Raw genomic sequence first — 21,510 nt, forward strand, 5'->3', positions numbered from 1 at the left:
AGGGTCAATATGTAATATTTAAATAGTTATCTATTAGTTTAATGAGCTCTTAATTTAAATTAAAAGAAATTAAAAGAGATTTAAGTCCGATAAATTTAAAAATAGATCCATTAAATCCAAACATACTCCCGAAAAATATTTCGTGTTGGAAAGATTTTGAAAATATTAGCCGAACCATTAAAACAACCTCCGATTCGATAAAATTTGCGTACCGATAAAAATAAAAATCACGCGGGTAAAAATACCCAATAAATCTCATTTCTTGAAAAATACCTTTAAAACATCTTATATTAATTAATAAAACTTAATCTTGTAATAAAAATAATTTTCATGAAAATTCTCCGTTCTTCGTTCCTCGTTCGAGCGTGAAGTGCAACTTAAAAATCTTTAGTGCATAAACCTTTAAAATTTTATGAATTAAATCATATCATGCAATAATAATGAATAAAATGCCTAAAAATAATTTAACACAATTTAATAAAATAAACATGCATTTTATGCTTTAAAAGAATTTAATAAAATACCAAAGAATTTAATAATTTGCATGCATGTGGTTTACGTGGACATTTCGATTTTCGGGACGTTACACATTCATAACATCAAGGTTTTTTAAGGAATTATAAACTACCCTACTTAATGTCAGTGTCTACACCTATGAGACAAGAGGTTTTAACTAAGCGAGTAGTTGTAGAGTGCTTGTTAGAGTTTGAACGAAAATACGTGTGTGGCAATTTGATGATATTCGTCATGGAAGATTTTGATTATATTATGGAAATTGACATATTGACTAAGTATAGAACTACCATAGATTATCAACGTCATCTCGCTCAGTTTCGCTCGGAAGAAGACGAGAATTGGTTTTTCTACGGTGAGGAGGTCGACCTCCAATTCCAGTAATATCTGTTGTAAAGGCACATCGGACTTTATCAAAAGGCGGGAAGAGATGCATCATTTATGATGTAGACATATCAAAAGATGTAATCGATGTGAAGAATATTCTAGTTGTCGATGAATTTTATGATGTTTTTCCGATGAAATTACTGGATTTCCTCATGAGAGGGAAGTGGAATTTGAGATAGAATTGGTATGCAAAACCGCACCTAACGCCTAATAATTGACATCATCGGATATGAAAGAGTTGAAAAAACAGTTACAAGATCTTCTTGACAAAGGGTACTTAGACCCGATGTGTTTCCTTGGGTAGCATCAGTGTTTTTCGTTAAAAAGAACGATGAGTCTGTACGGCTTTGCATAGATTATCGGAAGTTTAACCGAGATAAAGTCAAGAGTAAATATCCATTATCACGGATCGATGAATTGTTTTAGGGACTTCAGTGTACTCGAATATCGATTTATGGTCTGGATTCGAATATCGATTTATGGTCTGGATATCATCAGCTTTGCATAGATTATCGGTAGTTTTTTTTAGTACATTCTTATATTTTCTACTAATTTCATCATGATTACTAGGGGACTGACACATAAGTCAAATGTGAAGTTAAACAAAAAACGTCTTACTAGGGGACCGACACCTAAATAACACTTGAACAAAGAGATTTTAAGTCAATTTGTCGTTTCAGTAACCATTCCCATTGGAATGGCTATTTCCATTCCAAGGAGAGAAACGAACATGGAACGACAATGAGGTGGGAATGCCATGTATCAAGCATGCCCTTGCAATGAAGGGCAAACCTCACATCGTATTATCGTATATGATATTTTGATGCTCGATAATTCATGAAATTGTCATGTTTTTAAGTGTATGGAATATATAATTGACAATGAAAGTGAGAAACTATGTTGTGATAATGAAAGATAGTAGTAGTAATTGATTTGTATTTGAATGGTGTGCTGAATTGCAATAGAGAAGTGACACATGTTATGGTTTTCAACAAAATTATCTAAGTATTAGTTCAAATGAAATAAAACCAATTTCGTTAAAAAGCTAATACATAGTATTAAAACTTTTATGTTTTGAGTTTTGTCCAAATCTATATGGAAATAGGGGCAAAATCATCTTGAAGTGTACCGTGTGCATTGAAGTTCTTGCACTGACACATTTTGGGAGAATGAGCATAACTCTCACGTCCGATATCCAAATTGAGTAAGGTTGGTGACAAATGAAAGCCAAAACATAGATCTAAAATTTTTTTGTTGACACTATTGCTAATTAGAAAACTAAAATAGCATTTTGGACAGAATACCATGTGTAACCGCGTAGGATCTTGCGCGCCCGCGCGTGAAGCTATGTAAAACACCTTCCGGACAGAACTGGGTGCCCGGATGCGCCAGTGCTCGTGCCCCTGCGCGCACCGCCTTAGTTGCACATGATTTAAGGTTGATAAGAATGAATTTCCTCTCCATTTCCTTTGAAGCTTCGAGAGAAAAACGAGAAAACCAAGTTTTATCATCTGAATCTACCTCGAAACGTTGTCTAAACTCGAAACAAATTATATATTTGGAATCCTCGTGTTGAGAGCATTCTTTTGAGATAGATTTTATGTACTAAAATCCTAAAGCTACATTGAACTAAAAACAAAGAATAGAGGTATGTTGTGACCGAGTAACATACGACAGGTATCTGTGTCATATAATACATTCTTGATTGATTTAAATGAAAATATGTATCTATATGCCTTATTTGTTGAGTTGATGTAGCATACACGATATTTATGATTGGTAGATCGATATATAAAATAAATATTTTGCTAACACGCATCATTTTATACATACATCAATATATGACATGCACATTGAGCTATGATCCTTGGATACCACTTTATCATTGGAGTTTGATTCTAGGGTTTTGAGCACGATGCTATGTTTGGCATTATGTGATCTTTAAAAACATAGTCATTCGCGGCCCCTCTGATTTATTGGTTGAGATTTGAGATTTGATGGCACTTTGCCGACGCTATCATACAAATAATCCCTTATACTTGACTTAGGCCGGTGTACCAGATCGAGCATTGATTTGATACTGATTCGATTGGTTCCAATACTTGCTCAGCGGAAGACATTTGACCTGATATCTCCACGACATGCATGCATTGCATATCATATATCATTGTGTAGATACATGTTGTATATATTATTGTCGTTTCATACGGAGTGTTTGCTCACCCCCAAGGAGGGCTGTTGTTGTCTTTATTTGTGGACAATGGCAGGTACTTCAGGTTATCAGGAGACCGGATAGGATACTTCTCGATGGAGTCACAGTTGATTTGGTTTTGGTCATGTGTGTGCTTATTTTATGATGTGATGTGTTTAGACGAGACTATATTATATATTAATTTCAGTATTATAATTATAGTTGATATATTTTGGGATCATTGTAAAGAAAAGTTTTATTTGTTTTCTGCTGTAATTCATTAATTTTAATCAAATTGCATTGTAATAACGATTAGGAGTTAAGAGCCCCATAGCAAGAATGGCAGAAAATCTCCAAACCGAAGAAAATCCAGAAAACTTTATACTCTACCTAGACTTGACCAAGGGCCGGGTCAAACTCGGACCCCAACCAGAGTCGGCCTGTTGACCATGTGTAGGTTGACCGATCAACGGGTTTGATCTGGAACTATGACCTAACCCACCCTAAGATAGTCTTGTTATAGTTTACATGTGTAAAACCTGTCGACCAGCCGAGTTGTGCAATTGTTAACTCGTTGATTCGACCCTGACCTGGACCGATAGGTCGGTCGTTCCAATATTTTTGTCTAAAATTTTTTCTATAAATACCACATTCATTTTTCACACAATTTTCTCTCAATCTCTAATTCTCAATTGTTCTTGGTTATCAAAATATCAAGTATCAGTTATTTATTTATTGGCAGTTGTTGATTTATTGTCATAATTAATTCAATTTTTCATATTTATACAAAATGGCCAGAGCGAGATCAAATCGTAGGGGTGGCTAAAGACAGAGAAACAGCGTCATGCCACCTGAGTTTGAGCATCGCTATTTTTTTCCATTCAATGTTGATTGTTATGATCTTGATTTTTCCGATGAGAAACATCAAGAACGTGAACAAGAGGCTCAACAAATACGTCATCATCAAAGTCAGAAATTATTAGCAATCTGATGGTGCCTAAAAGTAAAATTCAAGTGGTGCCTCGCCCGACATCTGATATATTCACCTAACATTTCGAAAAGGTGACGCTTCCCTTCGATGATATGCAATTCAAATGCAAATATTGTTCGAAACTTACGAATTTCAAAAAGAAGTTGGTTATGGAACTTTGACGTGACAATTGGAGAAAATCATCTAGTGGAAATTTGTATTGATCGTTTTCAAACTCAAATTCCAGCATTCTCTTCTTAACTGGGTAATGATTTTCAGTTTTTAAAATTTGATGAAGCTAAATTAGAGAAGAACCAGTTAAATTTTGTGTGGTTCAACAACTTTTTTTTAGTTTTAGTGATAAATTATATTTTGAAAATTGGCTTTCTACAAGTATAAATTCTTCTATTAGATGTATACCATGAAATACACTCAAACACATACTTAAAAATTTAGTCGTTGATAAAAAAAAAAAAATTAGTTAAAAAATTTGCTAGTTTGTATAATAAAGTTTCTTTGTGATCCGATATTTGGAGTGATCATTGGCAAATTTATTCATAATGGGTATTACATATCGTTGGATTAATAATTTTGGAACATTTAAGAATGATTGCTTACATATAGATGTTTTAACAAAAAACACGCGATACAAAATATTTCTCAAATTATATTTATTATTTTAGAAAAATAAGGTTTAATTCTCAAATTTTTTCAATCTCTTTGATAATACTAGTGCAAATACTTCTAGTATTAATTAGCTTATTAAAATATGTAAATCATCACTAGGTGGTAATTTTTTTCAAATTAGGTGTACATGTCTATTTTATATATGTGTGTTCAAGATGAACTAAAAATTAATCATCACATATTAAACCAATTAGGAACACAATTTATTATTTATGGGCATATCCCTAAGTTATGAAACAATGAGGAAAATTTCGCAAAAAAAAAAAAATTGGTATGAGGCCTAAACAATTTTTACGAGACGTTCCAACTCGTTGGAATTCAACATATCAATTGTTATTATTATCTTTTGAATATAAAAATTTATCATGAACATTTTTATCAACATGTTCAATTTTGTGATTTTTTTTTCAAATCAATGGAATATATGCACTAGAATCTGTAAAATTTTAAAAGTTTTTAATGATGTTAGTGACTAATTATTCGGTGTTTATTATCTTACTTCTCATTTAGTTTTAACACGTTGTTGCCATATTACATATATTTTCAGTGAACATAGTGAGTCTAATGATGATGTTTAGTTCAATATATTTATGAAATGGAAGAAAAATGAGAAAAAATTTTTTTATAAATTCCTGAGATATTTTATGTGCTTTTGTTTTATATTCTAGACTTAAATTAGATGATTTACAAGAAATTTTAACATTATTTTATGAATCTTTAAATCATGTTAAGGAAATGATTCATAATATCTCATTGATTTTGTTTAGTATTAAAACTCATTTATATGATATTTATAATGAATATAACACCAAATATGGTGGACAAATCGTTCTACATGAAACACAATGCACTACTACTAGTAATATTGTTTCTAAACTTATTAATGCACAATTTTTATTAAAGGACCAGACGAAACCCATGGAGATCCTCAAGTTTCAATCAGAAACTTGATAATTATACTTTTGATTTTAGTGATGTAGTTGAGGAAACTTTCGACATTTTCCTATGGTGGTAGCAAAAAACATAAATATATGCAACTTTCGGCTATTATATTCTAAATATTGTATTGGCGTTGAAAAAGAACAAATTTTGGTGTCACATCAAAATTTTCTGATGTTTTATCAGCATTTTTGTGGGGACCCGGACGCTAATCATAGTCATAATCGTCATTGGGACTAATTAATCAATTATAAAACAGGGTCTAAATTTTTTTTTTAAAATTACGAAACGTAGTGACAACAATCTAATATACAACTCAGTATATATAATAAAGTACAAGTCATGTACCGTCTACAATCAGTATAAACTAAGGTTCAACAACTACTATCAAGTGTTCAAACCCTATATACAATCCAAGTCCGGAGCCTCCACTCTAATCACGATCTCTCCTCATCTCCTGGACCCTGAACCTGTCCCACCTGTTGTCAAGTACACATACAAACAAGACAACAGCCGGATAACTCCGGTGAGAATAAATCCCAGTATAAATCAAAGAACATGCAGTCATATGTTCAATACAAAGCATGAAACAGATAACAGTAATACATATCAAAATCAGAAATGTAAATAATATCAATCTGTCGACAATGCTCGTGACTCCACGATTCAGACTAGACTCAATCCTAGCCTAGGGATCCCGGTGTCCAGATGTGGCATTCCTATATCGACAAACAGTAATAGAAAAGACTCAAGTTCTATCCAAGTCGATATAACCAAACATCCAGTGTCCAGACGCATCCGTCATAGACTATGGTATATCGCCATATCTTGTGACATCGTGCAATGTACCCGTGGTTACCTGCCACTATCAGGTACTTCTGTCACAAGATTACTCATCTAATGCATGCTCCTATAACTCCATAGAACAAGCATTTAAATCAAATCATTAAATACAATGATAACAAATAATAAGTATGTGATTTAGGAAACTCAAGTACATCCTACTTGAGTCGATGTCCCAATACACATTGACTTATACCTTTCGTTGCAGTTTCGGTCTGGAATCCAAACTCTGTCAATCACTCAATCTGACAATGGTAATACCAATAATCTCATATCAATATACCTTTCAAATCAATAACAATCTGATCAATCTGGATTTAATTCAAAATCAATGGCATAACGGTACAATCTCAGTATCCCCGTCAATACCAAATCAACAGACATCAATTACAAATCATAACTCATATCCAATACAATCTGTAATTCAATCACAATTCAAATCTGTCTGGTATAACTCAATATACCCTAAAAATTCATAACAATTCCATAATCAGTTCGTTTCTCAATCTGACTTCGATTCTACGATGTCTAATATGTCAAGAACATCATATATGAATTCCATTCAATTCTGACAATATCATAATTTCAAGACATGTCAAAACGTAGTAAAACTTACTTCAAGTTGTAGTCTACGTTGCTAGGAACTCGGTACCGAAGTCGGATTCAAAATCAGACGGACCAATTTCTCGCAAAAGGCGTAAGGATTTTCCACAACTTTCCCTGACCCTTTTCTCGGTTTTCTTGCGAGGGAATGAAGAATTGTATTGTATATATATATATATATATATATATATATATATATATATACCTACGAAGCATGCTGAAGCCACCCGTCACATTTTCCTCTTGCATGGCTCGCGCTCGGGCGGTGGTAAACTACCGCTCGAGCGCGGCATCCTCTGTCCAAGCACTCGGCGTGTTGCATCTTGGCGCTCGGGCGGTCAAAAACTACCGCCCGGGCGCCGCATCTTCTGCCCGAACATTTTTCATGTTGAACATTGGCGCTCGGGCGGTCAAAAACCACCGCTCGAGCGCCACATTCTCTCCCCAACTTTCTCGAATTTCACATGTAGTCTTATTTTCGTGTCCCGATTAATCCTTTCATAATCATATCAAATTATATATCAATAATTATAGATTACTAGGATTAAAATTCCGGGCATTACATTTCTCCTCCCCTAAGATACGATTTCGTCCTCGAAATCACAGACATTTTATTCGTATCAATAAGGAGTATATATACAAAACTGTATAAGAAAATTACATCAGTGAAATAATGCTGGGAATTCTTGTCTCATATCAGACTCAGTCTCCCAAGTAGCTTCTTCGATACCATGACGAGTCCATTGAACTTTCACAAGAGGAATCGTCTTTGTTCTGAGCTGTTTTTCTTTACGATCGATAATCCGAATCGGTTTCTCGACATAACTCAATGTCTCGTCCAGCTCGGTTTCGTCTGGTGTAATAACATGAGAATCATCAGGGAGATATTTCCGCAGCATTGATACATGAAAGACATCATGTATTCCAGATAAAGAAGGCGGCAATGCAAGTCGATAGGCTCGATCTCCTATTTTCTCGAGAATCTCATAAGGACCGACGTATCGTGGAGACAATTTCTCTTTCTTTCCAAATCGTACAACACTCCGGAACGGTGAAATATTCAGGAACACTCGATCTCCTGCCTCAAATACCAACGGTCTACGTCGAAGGTTGGCATATTTGGCTTGTCTGTCCTGGGCTGCCTTCATTTTCTTCTGAATGAGTTTCACCTTTTCAGTCATATCTCTGATCATATCAGGTCCAGTCTCAGGAACTTCAGAGATATCATCCCAATAAAGAGGCGATCGACACTTCTTTCCGTACAACGCTTCAAATGGTGCCATTTCAATACTCGTTTGATAGCTATTGTTGTACGAGAATTCACAAAGAGGCAATGCCTCTTGCCATCCAGTGCTAAAGTCAAGCACTACCACTCTCAGCATATCTTCCAATGTCTGGATCGTCCGTTCTGACTGTCCGTCAGTCTGTGGATGATATGCGGTACTAAGATGCAATTTCGTACCGAGAGCTTGCTGCAGACTCTGCCAGAAGTGCGAAGTAAACCGAGGATCACGGTCTGAAACAATCGACTTCGGCACTCCGTGCAATCTAACCACTTCCTTCACATAGATATCGGCCATCTGATCATATCTATATGTCATCTTATATGGAATAAAACATGCGGATTTGGTCAATCGATCAATCACGACCCAAATCGCATCATAACCTCGGGAGGATCTCGGTAGTTGTGTCACAAAATCCATGGAAATGTGATCCCATTTCCATTCAGGAATGGACAAACTCTGTAACAATCCTCCTGGTTTCTTCCTCTCGGCTTTCACCTGTTGGCAATTCAGACACTTGGATACAAATTCAGTAACATCAGATTTCATTTGTTTCCACCAATACTGTGTCTTTAAATCATTGTACATTTTTCTGCCACCAGGATGAACGCTAAAACGACTGTTGTGCGCTTCTGTCAGTATTTGCTGTTTCAAATCCGAAACATTCGGCACAACCAAACGATTATTCACATACAAAATACCATTTCTCACCTGATATTCCGATCGATGTCCCGCTCTGATCATAGCAATCGAATTCTGTATATTCTGATCACTCTTCTGTGCCTCTTTGATTCTCACAATCAATGCCGGTTCAGCTCGAATCGCACATAATCTCAGAGGCTGACGATCTGTTTCAAAAGCTAATCCAGACAAACAGCAGTTTTCTATCAAATTCGAAACACCCATAGTCGATAAGGATAAAGAACATACCTTTCGACTTAGTGCATCAGCTGCTGCATTGGATTTCCCTGGATAATATTTAATCTCACAATCAAAGTCCTTCAATAAATCCAGTCATCTTCGCTGTCTCATATTCAACTCTGATTGCGAAAATAGATATTTCAAGCTTTTATGATCAGAATATATTTCGAATTTTTCACCGTAGAGGTAATGTTGCCATATCTTTAACGCAAAGACTATGGCTGCCAATTCAAGATCATGAATTGGATATCGAGATTCATGGGGTTTCAGCTGTCTCGAGGCATAAGCAATCACATGCCCCCGCTGCATCAGTACACAACCCAATCTTCGGTGAGATGCATCACAATAAACGACAAATCCACCAGTGCCTGAAGGAATCGTCAACACAGGCGCACTGGTCAGTCTCTTTTTCAACTCAAGAAAACTGGATTCACAGTCTTCTATCCACACAAATGGAGCATTCTTCTGAGTCAACTGTGTAATCGGTTTGGCAATACTCGAAAAATCTTTAATGAATCGGCGATAATATCCTGCCAAACCCATAAAGCTGCGTATCTCTGGTACAGATGTCGGTCTCGGCCACGAAATCACTGCCTCAACCTTACTGGGATCAACTGATATCCCGTCTCCTGATATGATATTTCCCAGAAATATCACCTGTTTCAACCAGAACTCGCATTTCGACAGTTTAGCATACAGCTTCTCCGCCCTCAAAATTCTCAACACAGTCCTCAGATGATTAGCATGCTCAATCATATTCTTTGAATAAATCAATATATCATCAATGAATATGATAACAAAATTATCCAAATATTTCTGGAAGACGCGGTTCATCAATCCCATAAATACCGCCGGTGCATTCGTCAAACCAAAATGCATGACAATAAATGCATAATATCCATACCTGGTTCTGAATGCTGTCTTTGAGATATCAGAGTCCCTGACTCTCAGTTGATGGTATCCAGATCTCAGATCGATCTTGGAATACACCGAAGAACCCTGCAACTGATCAAATAAATTATCAATACGAGGCAATGGATATTTATTCTTTACCGTTGCCTTGTTCAGGTGCCGGTAGTCGATACAAAGTCTCATCGACCCGTCCTTCTTTCTCACGAACAATACTGGAGCACCCCAAAGAGAAACACTCGGTCTGATATACCCCTTGGCCAGTAAATTCTCCAACTGTTCTTTCAATTCTTTTAATTCGATCGGTGCCATCCTGTAAGGAGCCCTCGAGATCGGAACTGTTCCTGGCATCAACTCAATGCTGAAGTCTATTTCTCGAATCGGAGGTAATCCAGGAATCTCATCCGGAAAGACATCAGCAAACTCACACACCACCGGCAAGTCCGCCAATGATGGGCTCGATTTCAGTAAATCAACTGAATATACCAGGAATCCATCCACTCCTTTCTGCAATAATCGTGTCATATTCATTGCAGATATCAAAGGAATTCTGGCTCGAGAACCCTTACCGTAAAATTTCCACTCCTCAGCCATCTCAGGTCTGAATCTCACTATCTTGTGGAAACAATCGACTGTAGCCCTGTACTTGGTCAATGTATCAATACCAATAATACAATCAAAGTCAGATATCCCAAGCACAATACAGTCCAACTCAATCTTATGCCCATCATACTGCAGTATACAAGGTTTCACAGATTTCACTGATATCAAACATGTTCCTAACGGGGAGGAAACAGACACTACTGCAGATAATGACTCAATAGGTAATGCATGACTCAATGCAAACCTCTCAGAAATAAATGTATGCGATGCACCAGTATCAATCAATACGTATGCAGGATAACCAGAAATCAAACAGTTATCTGCTACCACGTCATCAGGTGCATCCTGTGCCTGCTCCTCAGTCAGAGCATACACTCGGGCCTGCTGTCTCGGAGGCTGGCTCACTGTCTGGCTCCCTCATGGCCTCTGCTGTGACTGGGTAGACGGTGCTGGCTGAAAAGAATGAACAGCAGATGGTCGTCTACCTGCCTGAGTCGCTGATCCAGATGACTCAGCTGTCTGGAATCCCTGGGCACCTTTCTGGGGACACACTCGAGCAAAGTGTCCCTGTTGCTTGCAAATACGGCAGTTGCCAAATATTCTCCGGCACTGCTCAGTGGGATGCTTCCCTCCACAAGTATTGCAAATAGGTCCAGTATAGCTCTGGCTCTGTCGAGGACTCCCAGAACTAGAAGAACTGCTCCCTGACTTCTTGAACTGCTTTCCTCTCGTCTTCAAGAAGTCCTTCCTTCCGCCACTAATGCTGCCACCTTCAAATCGAGGAGGTGGTTGCTGAAATCCCGGTGCTGGAAGCATAAACGAAGCCTCTCTCTGTCTCATCAAACCAGCTTCGGCTCCTTTGGCTCTATTCAAAGCATCGGTCAAGTTGTTCGGTCTTCCCGTGTTTACCAAGGTGAATATTTCCGGATTCAGGCCGTTTATAAACTGATCCGCCACGGCCTCGTCATGATCCGCCACATGTGGAGCAAAGCGCAACAGTGAAGAAAACTTGGCCACATATTCCTCGATGTTAAGTTGGCCCTGTCTCAAGTTCGCAAACTCGGCTCCCTTGTCCTTCCTGTATGACACTGGAAAGAACCTCTGATAGAATTCAGTTCTAAATACACTCCAGGTAATAATCGTACATCGGTGTTCCAATGCCCTTTTTGTGTTGATCCACCAGTTCTTGGCAATGTCATGCAATTGGTGTCTTATCAGTTTCACCCTCTTCTCATCAGTATATCCAACGAATCAAACATCATTTCAATATCATCCAGCCAACTTCCACAATCAACTGAATTTTCGGTTCCTTTCAAAGTAGGTGGATGGAAAGACTGAAATCTTTTCAAAAGTGTCTCCATGGCTGTTGCTGTAACGTCCATGGGAGGGTTCGATGTACTACCCTGCTCCGGTACTCTTCTCGGAGGCATATCTGAAACTCAAAAGGGTTAGCAATCCCAAACAAAATCCGGTTTCAATCCTCTTCTGATCATCTTACTGCTGATCCAGAATTAGTTCCAATTCATATTCAATAACACATGTTTTCAAATCAAATCAGATAAACAGATAAACATGTATTATAAAGCAGTAAATCATGCTAGCAATCAAAACAGGGAAAGAAAACACATTCTACCCCGCTCACTAGCTCCTATCTCAGTCTCAAGGATCTATCGCTCTGATACCACTTGTTGTGGGGACCCGGACGCTAATCATAGTCATAATCGTCATTGGGACTAATTAATCAATTATAAAACAGGGTCTAAATTTTTTTTTTTAAAATTGCAGAACGTAGTGACAACAATCTAATATACAACTCAGTATATATAATAAAGTACAAGTCCTGTACCGTCTACAATCAGTATAAACTAAGGTTCAACAACTACTATCAAGTGTTCAAACCATATATACAATCCAAGTCCGGAGCCTCCACTCTAATCACGATCTCTTCTCATCTCCTGGACCCTGAACCTGTCCCACCTGTTGTCAAGTACACATACAAACAAGACAACAGCCGGATAACTCCGGTGAGAATAAATCCCAGTATAAATCAAAGAACATGCAGTCATATGTTCAATACAAAGCATGAAACAGATAACAGTAATACATATCAAAATCAGAAATGTAAACAATATCAATCTGTCGACAATGCTCGTGACTCCACGATTCAGACTAGACTCAATCCTAGCCTAGGGATCCCGGTGTCCAGATGTGGCATTCCTATATCGACAAACAGTAATAGAAAAGACTCAAGTTCTATCCAAGTCGATATAACCAAACATCCAGTGTCCAGACGCATCCGTCATAGACTATGGTCTATCGCCATATCTTGTGACATCGTGCAATGTACCCGTGGTTACCTATCACTATCAGGTACTTCTGTCACAAGATTACTCATCTAATGCATGCTCCTATAACTCCATAGAACAAGCATTTAAATCAAATCATTAAATACAATGATAACAAATAATAAGTATGTGATTTAGGGAAACTCAAGTACATCCTACTTGAGTCGATGTCCCAATACACATTGACTTATACCTTTCGTTGCAGTTTCGGTCTGGAATCCAAACTCTGTCAATCACTCAATCTGACAATGGTAATACCAATAATCTCATATCAATATACCTTTCAAATCAATAACAATCTGATCAATCTGGATTTAATTCAAAATCAATGGCATAACGGTACAATCTCAGTATCCCCGTCAATACCAAATCAACAGACATCAATTACAAATCATAACTCATATCCAATACAATCTGTAATTCAATCACAATTCAAATCTGTCTGGTATAACTCAATATACCCTAAAAATTCATAACAATTCCATAATCAGTTCGTTTCTCAATCTGACTTCGATTCTACGATGTCTAATATGTCAAGAACATCATATATGAATTCCATTCAATTCTGACAATATCATAATTTCAAGACATGTCAAAACGTAGTAAAACTTACTTCAAGTTGTAGTCTAGCTAGGAACTCGGTACCGAAGTCGGATTCAAAATCAGACGGACGAATTTCTCGCAAAAGGCGTAAGGATTTTCCACAACTTTCCCTTGACCCTTTTCTCGGTTTTCTTGCGAGGGAATGAAGAATTGTATTGTATATATATATATATATATATATATATATATATATATATATATATATATATATATACCTACGAAGCATGCTGAAGCCACCCGTCACATTTTCCTCTTGCATGGCTCGCGCTCGGGCGGTGGTAAACTACCGCTCGAGCGCGGCATCCTCTGTCCAAGCACTCGGCGTGTTGCATCTTGGCGCTCGGGCGGTCAAAAACTACCGCCCGGGCGCCGCATCTTCTGCCCGAACATTTTTCATGTTGAACATTGGCGCTCGGGCGGTCAAAAACCACCGCTCGAGCGCCACATTCTCTCCCCAACTTTCTCGAATTTCACATGTAGTCTTATTTTCGTGTCCCGATTAATCCTTTCATAATCATATCAAATTATATATCAATAATTATAGATTACTAGGATTAAAATTCCGGGCATTACAATTTTCAGGTATCATGTGCATTAATATTTATTGGTATCATATCAATATCCCGGTAAAATAGTACTGAACGCCCAAAAAAATAACGAGTTGAACAAAAACCAAATTTTAAATATTTAGTGTGCAAAACCTAAATTTGGACAAGTTAATTGACAAAAGAATTTATTTTTCCTTCAAACGGACCATAAACTGGGAAATTATTTACACCGGAGCATTCGGGATCTTAGAATTCTTTGTATGAAAAAGTGTGAAGTGAAAAAGTCAACCTTCTAATGAATGAAATGAATAATTCATCATATCCACAAAAATCATATCAAACATAATATTATGTTATCAAAATATATTACATTTTTCTATCGATATTTTTTTTTAATAATAGATTTAATAATCATTCAATAATCTCATCTTCCAAAGCAATCGAAACCAAGCGTGGTAAATGGGTCGAACTGGACTCTGAAACGGCCGTTAATCGAACCCGGACAACCAGTTCGTGACCCACCCAAACCATAACCGGCCACTATTGGATTAAGGGTTAGGGTTGTGCCGACCCGACCCGTTGCCAGATCAAACTCTACCTCACGAAGAAAGTTCAACCTTCCTAAGAAATCCTTTCAAGACTTCCGGTTAAATCTCTCCTGACATTCAGGTGTGTCTCCAAATCATTCCGGAATTCAACCCACACTAGAGTTTCAATGGGAAATTCAAAGTTGAGCGGTCATAGTTATATTATTTGCAATTTCCGGACACTACGGCCTCAAGCAATGTTCATTTTTGTGCGAAGAATCCTTTACTTTTGCAATTGATACCGATTATCCACCTGACCGTGCTTGGGTAGTAGGCTCCTGTAATGGGTTGATATGCATCTTCGTGGATGCAAAAATTCCGTCTTGCGGAACCCATCTACTAGGAAATCAAAGAAGTTACCTCCTAGCGGTACGAAGCCGAAGATATATATAATCACATAGTAGCACAAGGGTTTGGTTTTGATGAGCACAAGGATGATTATAAAGTTGTGGTAATTCTCCGTTTGTTTGAGGAGTTCGTCGGTATGGTTTATGGTTTGAGAACTGATCGTTGGAAGAGGGTGGTGGATTTTGAGGATACTGGCATTCTAATACCATTATCATATCCAATCATTTTTGCAAGTCGTAAGCTTAATTGGTCATGGTCACCTGAGATTTCTTCGGATTTTAGGTGGGAGATTATTTGTCTGGATTCACAGAGTGAGGCATGCAAAAAATTGGATCAACGAGATTATGGCGGAATGATATCAATCGCACACTGGAGGTGCTTGGAGGATGCCTTTGAGTTCTTTTCTATGAGGCAAACACTCATGTTGATGTATGGGTATTGAAGGAGTATGGTGTGAAGGGGTCTTTGGACTAAGTTGTCGCTTTCCTTGCATTGGTTGTGGTGGGAGATTTGTGTTCTTGAAACCATTGTACATGCCACCGAATGGTGGGATTTTATTGATCGTTGGAAGAAGTCTCGTCCTTTGCAACCCAACATGTTGTTCATTCAGGGTTCTTGAGGGAAGAAGTTTCGGTGGGACTGGGGAGCATATCCACGTGGAAACCTTGGTATTTTCACCTTCTGTCAAATGAAGAATGTATTGAGAACATCTAAGAGTAATAAAATTGAAAATCAGCAAGTGTTCTTTTGGGGTGTAATTCATGGATTTGTTCATGATTTTCCTGTCATTTTCTTCGGATCATTGTCATTAAGATTAATATTTGAGAAACTCTCCTCTTCATCCTTTCCTTTGTTTGTATGCTCCTCTTGCATTTGTGACAGTAAAATATGCTTAAAAATTAGCTGCTCCTACGAGATTTCAACTTGAACCATGTTTGGCATCAATGTCACCTGCACTTTTCTGTTCTGTCACTGATGTATTAATAATGATAGTATGAAATCAAGAACCAACTATTCCTGGTGCATCTTTCACTCTAAATGCTTTTTGAGGAACATAACACGTAATATATTTGTGAGATATAGAAAATTTGTGTTGTTCCATTTATGTTCTTTTAGTGTCCAATGTCAATATCATATCTCGCTTGACAAATCCCAACTGCTGAAATACAGTTAGTTTTATTTGGAGAAACACACAAAACATACAGGCTCACAGGCCTTCAGTGTTCTTATGCAGACCAGACAGTGACAAGAGAAATGATTTTGATATCCTTCTATCTTATTACAGGAAACAACACACTAAAGAGTAAACTGAATAAACCTCCTCCACTCGAAAAGTAACTTACAGAAAATGGAATACAGAAAACATTTTGGAATTCAGAGAGCAACATGAGTAAGCTGCACCAGAAAATGAGCGGCGTTTAGTCTTGGCTCTTCACTACTGTGATAGGACAAGGGGCATTGTTCACCAAAAAGTTGCTCACACTTCCCATTATAACCCTGCAGATTAATGTTGAGATCAAACCGTTATGAACTACTAGTTACTAGTTAGGCATATGGAACATACAACGATTAAGGCCCGCCATGGGGGTAGTCTACAGCTCTAGAAACGAAAAAAATGGGATTCTTGGAACAACTAGAATGATATAATAGCATGAATGAAACCTTTTGATTTTGCCAAGCCCTCGATTCCCAACAACCAGACAATCAAGGGGAATGTGATCGATGGATTCACATATCTTCTCTCGAGCATCTCCCCAGAAGATTTTCAAGAGCACGGTGATCTGAACTCAAGTGGAGACAAAAATGGTTAAAATAAAAAGATTCAAAGCTGTGAATCTACAACTTGAAATTCACCTCTTTCTGCCTTGACGCGGTGGAGAGAATATCCAATGATTCGGGGTCAGGATTAACCCCATATTTCTTCATGAGAGCAGGGTTCGAGAAGTCACACAAAGGAATCAAAGCTAACAAAATTGTGAAAGTAGATCAGTAGGTTCACAGACACAAAATAGATCCTTCTTCCATTTTACAAGTGAATAACAAAAGGATACAACTTTTGAGCTACTAGAATATGAGATTTGATGATAAAAAGCTGCATTAATAACACCTATTTTTCACAATTGACAAAGTGGATAAGCTTGTAATTTTGGTGAACATGACTGCAAACAATTCTCCTTCATCTGTCATGAATCATGATAACACCCAAAACGAGAGAATCCCTCGTCCATCAAAATCGAGAATCAAATTAAGAAACTAACGCCTGGGAGAATTAACTTAACATAAAAACGAAGAACAAAAATCAAGAATCCAGTGACAACCAACATAATTAATTTAGAAGAATTTTTCCTGGAGCATCAAGAAAAGAACAACTCATAAAAAAACGAACATTGATGTTTTAATCAGATCAAGAAAAATAAAACAATGGTCCAATATCAGACTACTTATTTGGTCATTGCTTCTCATAAAGCCCACCAAATAGTCATTCATATATGAAGAAAGAATAAGGATGATGATAGCATACGAGAACCGGTGGTTTCCCAGAGCTGCATCTCGCCTTCTTCATAATTGCCTTCCGGGCGTACAGTGACGAGAATCAGGTGATCACCGTGCCGAGCAATGTTCTCCACAGCCCACTGCAGAGCTTTTCTGCTGCACGGCGAGAAATCCACGGCCACACCGACTCTCCTGGTAGACGCCATCTCTCTCTCTCTCGTTCCACAGATTTTTGGCTCTCTCTCTACAATTATATGTTCTTGTCTGACTTTTTCACGAGTCGGATTCAACAAAAAGAAGGGACCCAGATGCAAAAATAGTGAGGTGCGTGGAACCAAAGTATCGGTGGCAATCTTTTCTTGGGTCAACTCGTCATCATCGTCATCAAGAGTGGATGCGCTTCTTTTGTTTCTTTCCACTACCGGAATGAAAAAATATGAAGTTAAATTTTGGTTAATATTATATCTGGTTGGTCGTTTAAAATAAGGTAAACAAAGGAAATTGTCTTATTTTTTGGGTAGGTATATTGTGACTCACGAATCTTTATCTGTTAGACGGATCAATCCTACCATTATTCACAATAAAAATTAATATTCTTAGCATAAAAATAAATATTTTTCATGAATGACTCAAATAAGATATCTGTCTCACAAAATATGATCCATGAGACCGTCTCACGTAATTTTTCGTATATTTTTTTGTGTAATAATAATCCATATGATTGATTAATTGAGTGATGAATTTACTTTATTTTCTTGTGAACGTACAATTAGTTTCTCAATTTTCATTAACAATGAAATTATTGATTATTTGACCACTAATTTCCCTGAAAATGGTGAAATAGAAAATTAACAGCCAAGAACAATGCCCCTGTAAAAAGGAAAACCAACAGCAACAGAACCAAACTGAGGCTTGCGACTCCCGCATGAGTCCTATGATAAGTACGTCTTAATCTCTCCCACCACATTTGCTTTGAGTTTGTTTCGTACTTGTTCATCCTTTCACAAATCTCGTTGTAGGAAAAATACTTCCCTGTATCCACAGGCAACCTCCTGAAAAGGCCAACAATATGTCCTTCCCCACCACCATCAATCAGAATTTTCTTCACTCGACACAATCGCACGTCCATTTTGGACTGAAGCAGTCGTTTCATGAATACCACATAGGATGCAACGTGTTTAGGACGTTCATGGTGGCATAGCTCCATTGCTATGAGGTTTCTGAACAAGATTTCGGTGTAACCATCGACTTTTAGAGGTGGGATTTCGAGCTTTCCATCGAGAAAGTTTATGTTCAGAGGACTTTCTTCAGATATAACCGGTTTGAGGCTTACTCCGAAATCGACAAGATGGGTTGCTGGGTGGGGTAGATTTTTGTGCTTGTGTTCCACGTTTGACAGGACTTCAGGTGATGTAGGCAGGTAATGCTGCCTGATGAGGTCTAGTAAATGATGGATTTTGGGATCAAATTTCTGGTGAGGGATGTGTGTTGTGTGCACTGGAAGTAAGTTTTTGAAGAAGCACAAGGCAAGTTCAATGAGTGATGAGTGGCATTGAGTGGGGATCGAAACCAAGTGGAATAGCCTCTCAAGAATGAAAAAGGGCACTTGATTTTCGAGTAAGATCAAGTCCCTTTTTATCCTGAAGATCATGTCGTTTGTGCCAAATATTGGATCGTCTCTTCGTCTCAAACTCTTGATCGCGTACTCAAGAAGAAGCTCGATTATGAAACAACCATCAACCAGTAGCATCTCAACAAACTCATCACTTCCCATGTCAACTGTTTCGCCGTAGAACTTTCTTGCCTGTTGTTCGACATGCCTTACTGCCTTGATGCAACTGTCTAAAATTTCTTCTGCCTTCCGGTTTCGACTCAGTAACGTGTCGAGATAGCTCCATTTTATCTCCTCCGTGGCTTCGACTGTGTGGCGATGGAATGGGCCAATTGAAACCGTGGAAGGGACGTAATATTCTCTGAATTCCTTGGAAAGTTGTTCAGGGACTCTGCAGACACAAAGCGAGGGAGAAATGGCCTCAATCTTTTCTTTGATCACGGATGCAAGACTCTCCTCATTCATTATGTCAATCGACACATGATTCTTTTTGGGACCCGATATTTCAAGAGAACTGGAGCCCACTTCCATCTCAGATAAATGAAATAAAATTTGAAAAAAAGAAAAGAAATTGTCCCGCTAAAGCTCCTGAAATTACACCAGGAATACAAAAATTAACATGGGAATAATAAGTACTTAGATTTGACGGCAGAATTTTAGAATGACTTACAACTCAGATCATGAACAAATCAACATCGCCCTTTGGCCTATATTGGATCTTGATTTCTTAGGAATTGTTTGCATGGGACTGTCTTCTGTGCCAAATTTAAAGTCGTGAGACAATTGGGAATCAAAGGTTACTTGAGACTTCAGAACTAGAGCTTCCTAAATATTTCTTAGCCAATTGTAATACTTCTTGTTCTTTAGAGATTGAAAAGGAATTTATTCCTCTTTAACGGAAAGTAAAGGATTATTTACAAAAGTAAAAAGATTTGCAGTTGCTTCATTAAAAATCCAAGCACAAACAAAAGTACTATTTTTCCATTAGAAAGCGTTTGCAATTGCTTCAGGATAATCATAAGCATCAAGTTTCAGAACAACCACAACACACTTGTGGAATCAAAGAAATTCAAGAAATCTCTCAACTCTGTGTCTACCAGACACTGGAAGGCCAGAATTTCATCATTTGAGACAGAAAGTAAAAAAGGAGATTAAAATTCAAAATGTTTTATACATTTAAATAGTCATTTTTTTGTTGGATCTAGGTTTTCTACACGTCCAAACGCAGCGAAGATTTAAAAATTTTATTTATTTTGACAGTTAAAATATGTTTGGACGCTCGTATGCTTTTATCATAAACATTCATAGGGTGTTGAAATTTTATACCTTTGGTGAACGATTCACACGGCTCCAACTATTCCGAGGTTAGCGGAGATAGCTCTTGATGAATTCCCTACGAACTTTCTTAAAGACTACTTTCTTCTCATCAGATCCACGACTGGATGATTTTATCCTCTTCCAAATTGCACTAGAAAATTTGGAAGAAGTTTTGCGTAGGAGAGAAAATAATCGAGAGACGGCTCAATCTCCTTTCTCTTTTTAAAAATTGGCCAAGAATTTGGAGGAATTGTTTGAAAGTCTCGTGAGTCACCATTTTGAATTGGTGGAGGCTATGTCTTTTAGGTCAAACTCTTATTTATATTTAACTCATGACCTAATTATCATAGTATAATAATTGGGCCCTTTAATTAACATTAATTGGCTTGATTAATTAATTGGGCTAGTCACACTAGTTTAATCAATTAATCAAGGCTCAGTTAAAACTTTAATTATTTAATATGTTGGAATTGTACTCCTACAAGCCTATTAAACATATTACCAACCATATTTAATTTATTAATTAATCAACTCAACTCTTGAGCTTAATAAATTAAATAAAGTATAAATTCAACATTTGAATTTATTATTTAAATTGTAAATTCAACTCCTTGAACTTTATCACCTCCAAAATTTAATATTTAATAAACCCAACTTTTGAGTTTAATAAATTAAATTATCAAATTTTATAAATTCAACTCCTTGAATTTATTTTCTCCAAATTTCATAAATTCAACTTCTTGAATTTACTATCTCATAAATTCAACTCTTTGAATTTATTTTCTCAAAATTTAATTATCATAAATTC

General features: G+C 37.2%; 2 protein-coding genes and 1 pseudogene across 2 annotated transcripts; 1 reads left to right on the plus strand and 2 right to left on the minus strand.

Moving 5' to 3' along the window:
• The first annotated feature begins 14,804 nt into the window (after positions 1–14,804).
• On the plus strand, positions 14,805–16,218 carry LOC140830023 (putative F-box/kelch-repeat protein At1g12870; annotated as a pseudogene).
• Positions 16,219–16,437: 219 nt separating this feature from the next.
• Positions 16,438–18,111, minus strand: LOC140830790 (universal stress protein PHOS34). Its single transcript, XM_073194276.1, has 4 exons — positions 17,802–18,111; positions 17,135–17,244; positions 16,943–17,061; positions 16,438–16,777 (listed from the first exon to the last, which is right to left on the minus strand). The coding sequence occupies exons 1-4, from the start codon at positions 17,977–17,979 to the stop codon at positions 16,699–16,701; spliced, it is 486 nt and encodes a 161-aa protein (XP_073050377.1). The 5' UTR covers positions 17,980–18,111; the 3' UTR covers positions 16,438–16,698.
• Positions 18,112–18,517: 406 nt separating this feature from the next.
• On the minus strand, positions 18,518–20,525 carry LOC140829734 (UPF0481 protein At3g47200-like). Its single transcript, XM_073193040.1, has 2 exons — positions 20,056–20,525; positions 18,518–19,973 (listed from the first exon to the last, which is right to left on the minus strand). The coding sequence occupies exon 2, from the start codon at positions 19,914–19,916 to the stop codon at positions 18,591–18,593; it is 1,326 nt and encodes a 441-aa protein (XP_073049141.1). The 5' UTR covers positions 19,917–19,973; positions 20,056–20,525; the 3' UTR covers positions 18,518–18,590.
• Between the last annotated feature and the right edge of the window lie 985 nt (positions 20,526–21,510).

The sequence above is a fragment of the Primulina eburnea genome, chromosome 4 (assembly GCF_022965805.1).
Source record: "Primulina eburnea isolate SZY01 chromosome 4, ASM2296580v1, whole genome shotgun sequence".
NCBI classification, from domain to species: Eukaryota; Viridiplantae; Streptophyta; class Magnoliopsida; order Lamiales; family Gesneriaceae; genus Primulina; species Primulina eburnea.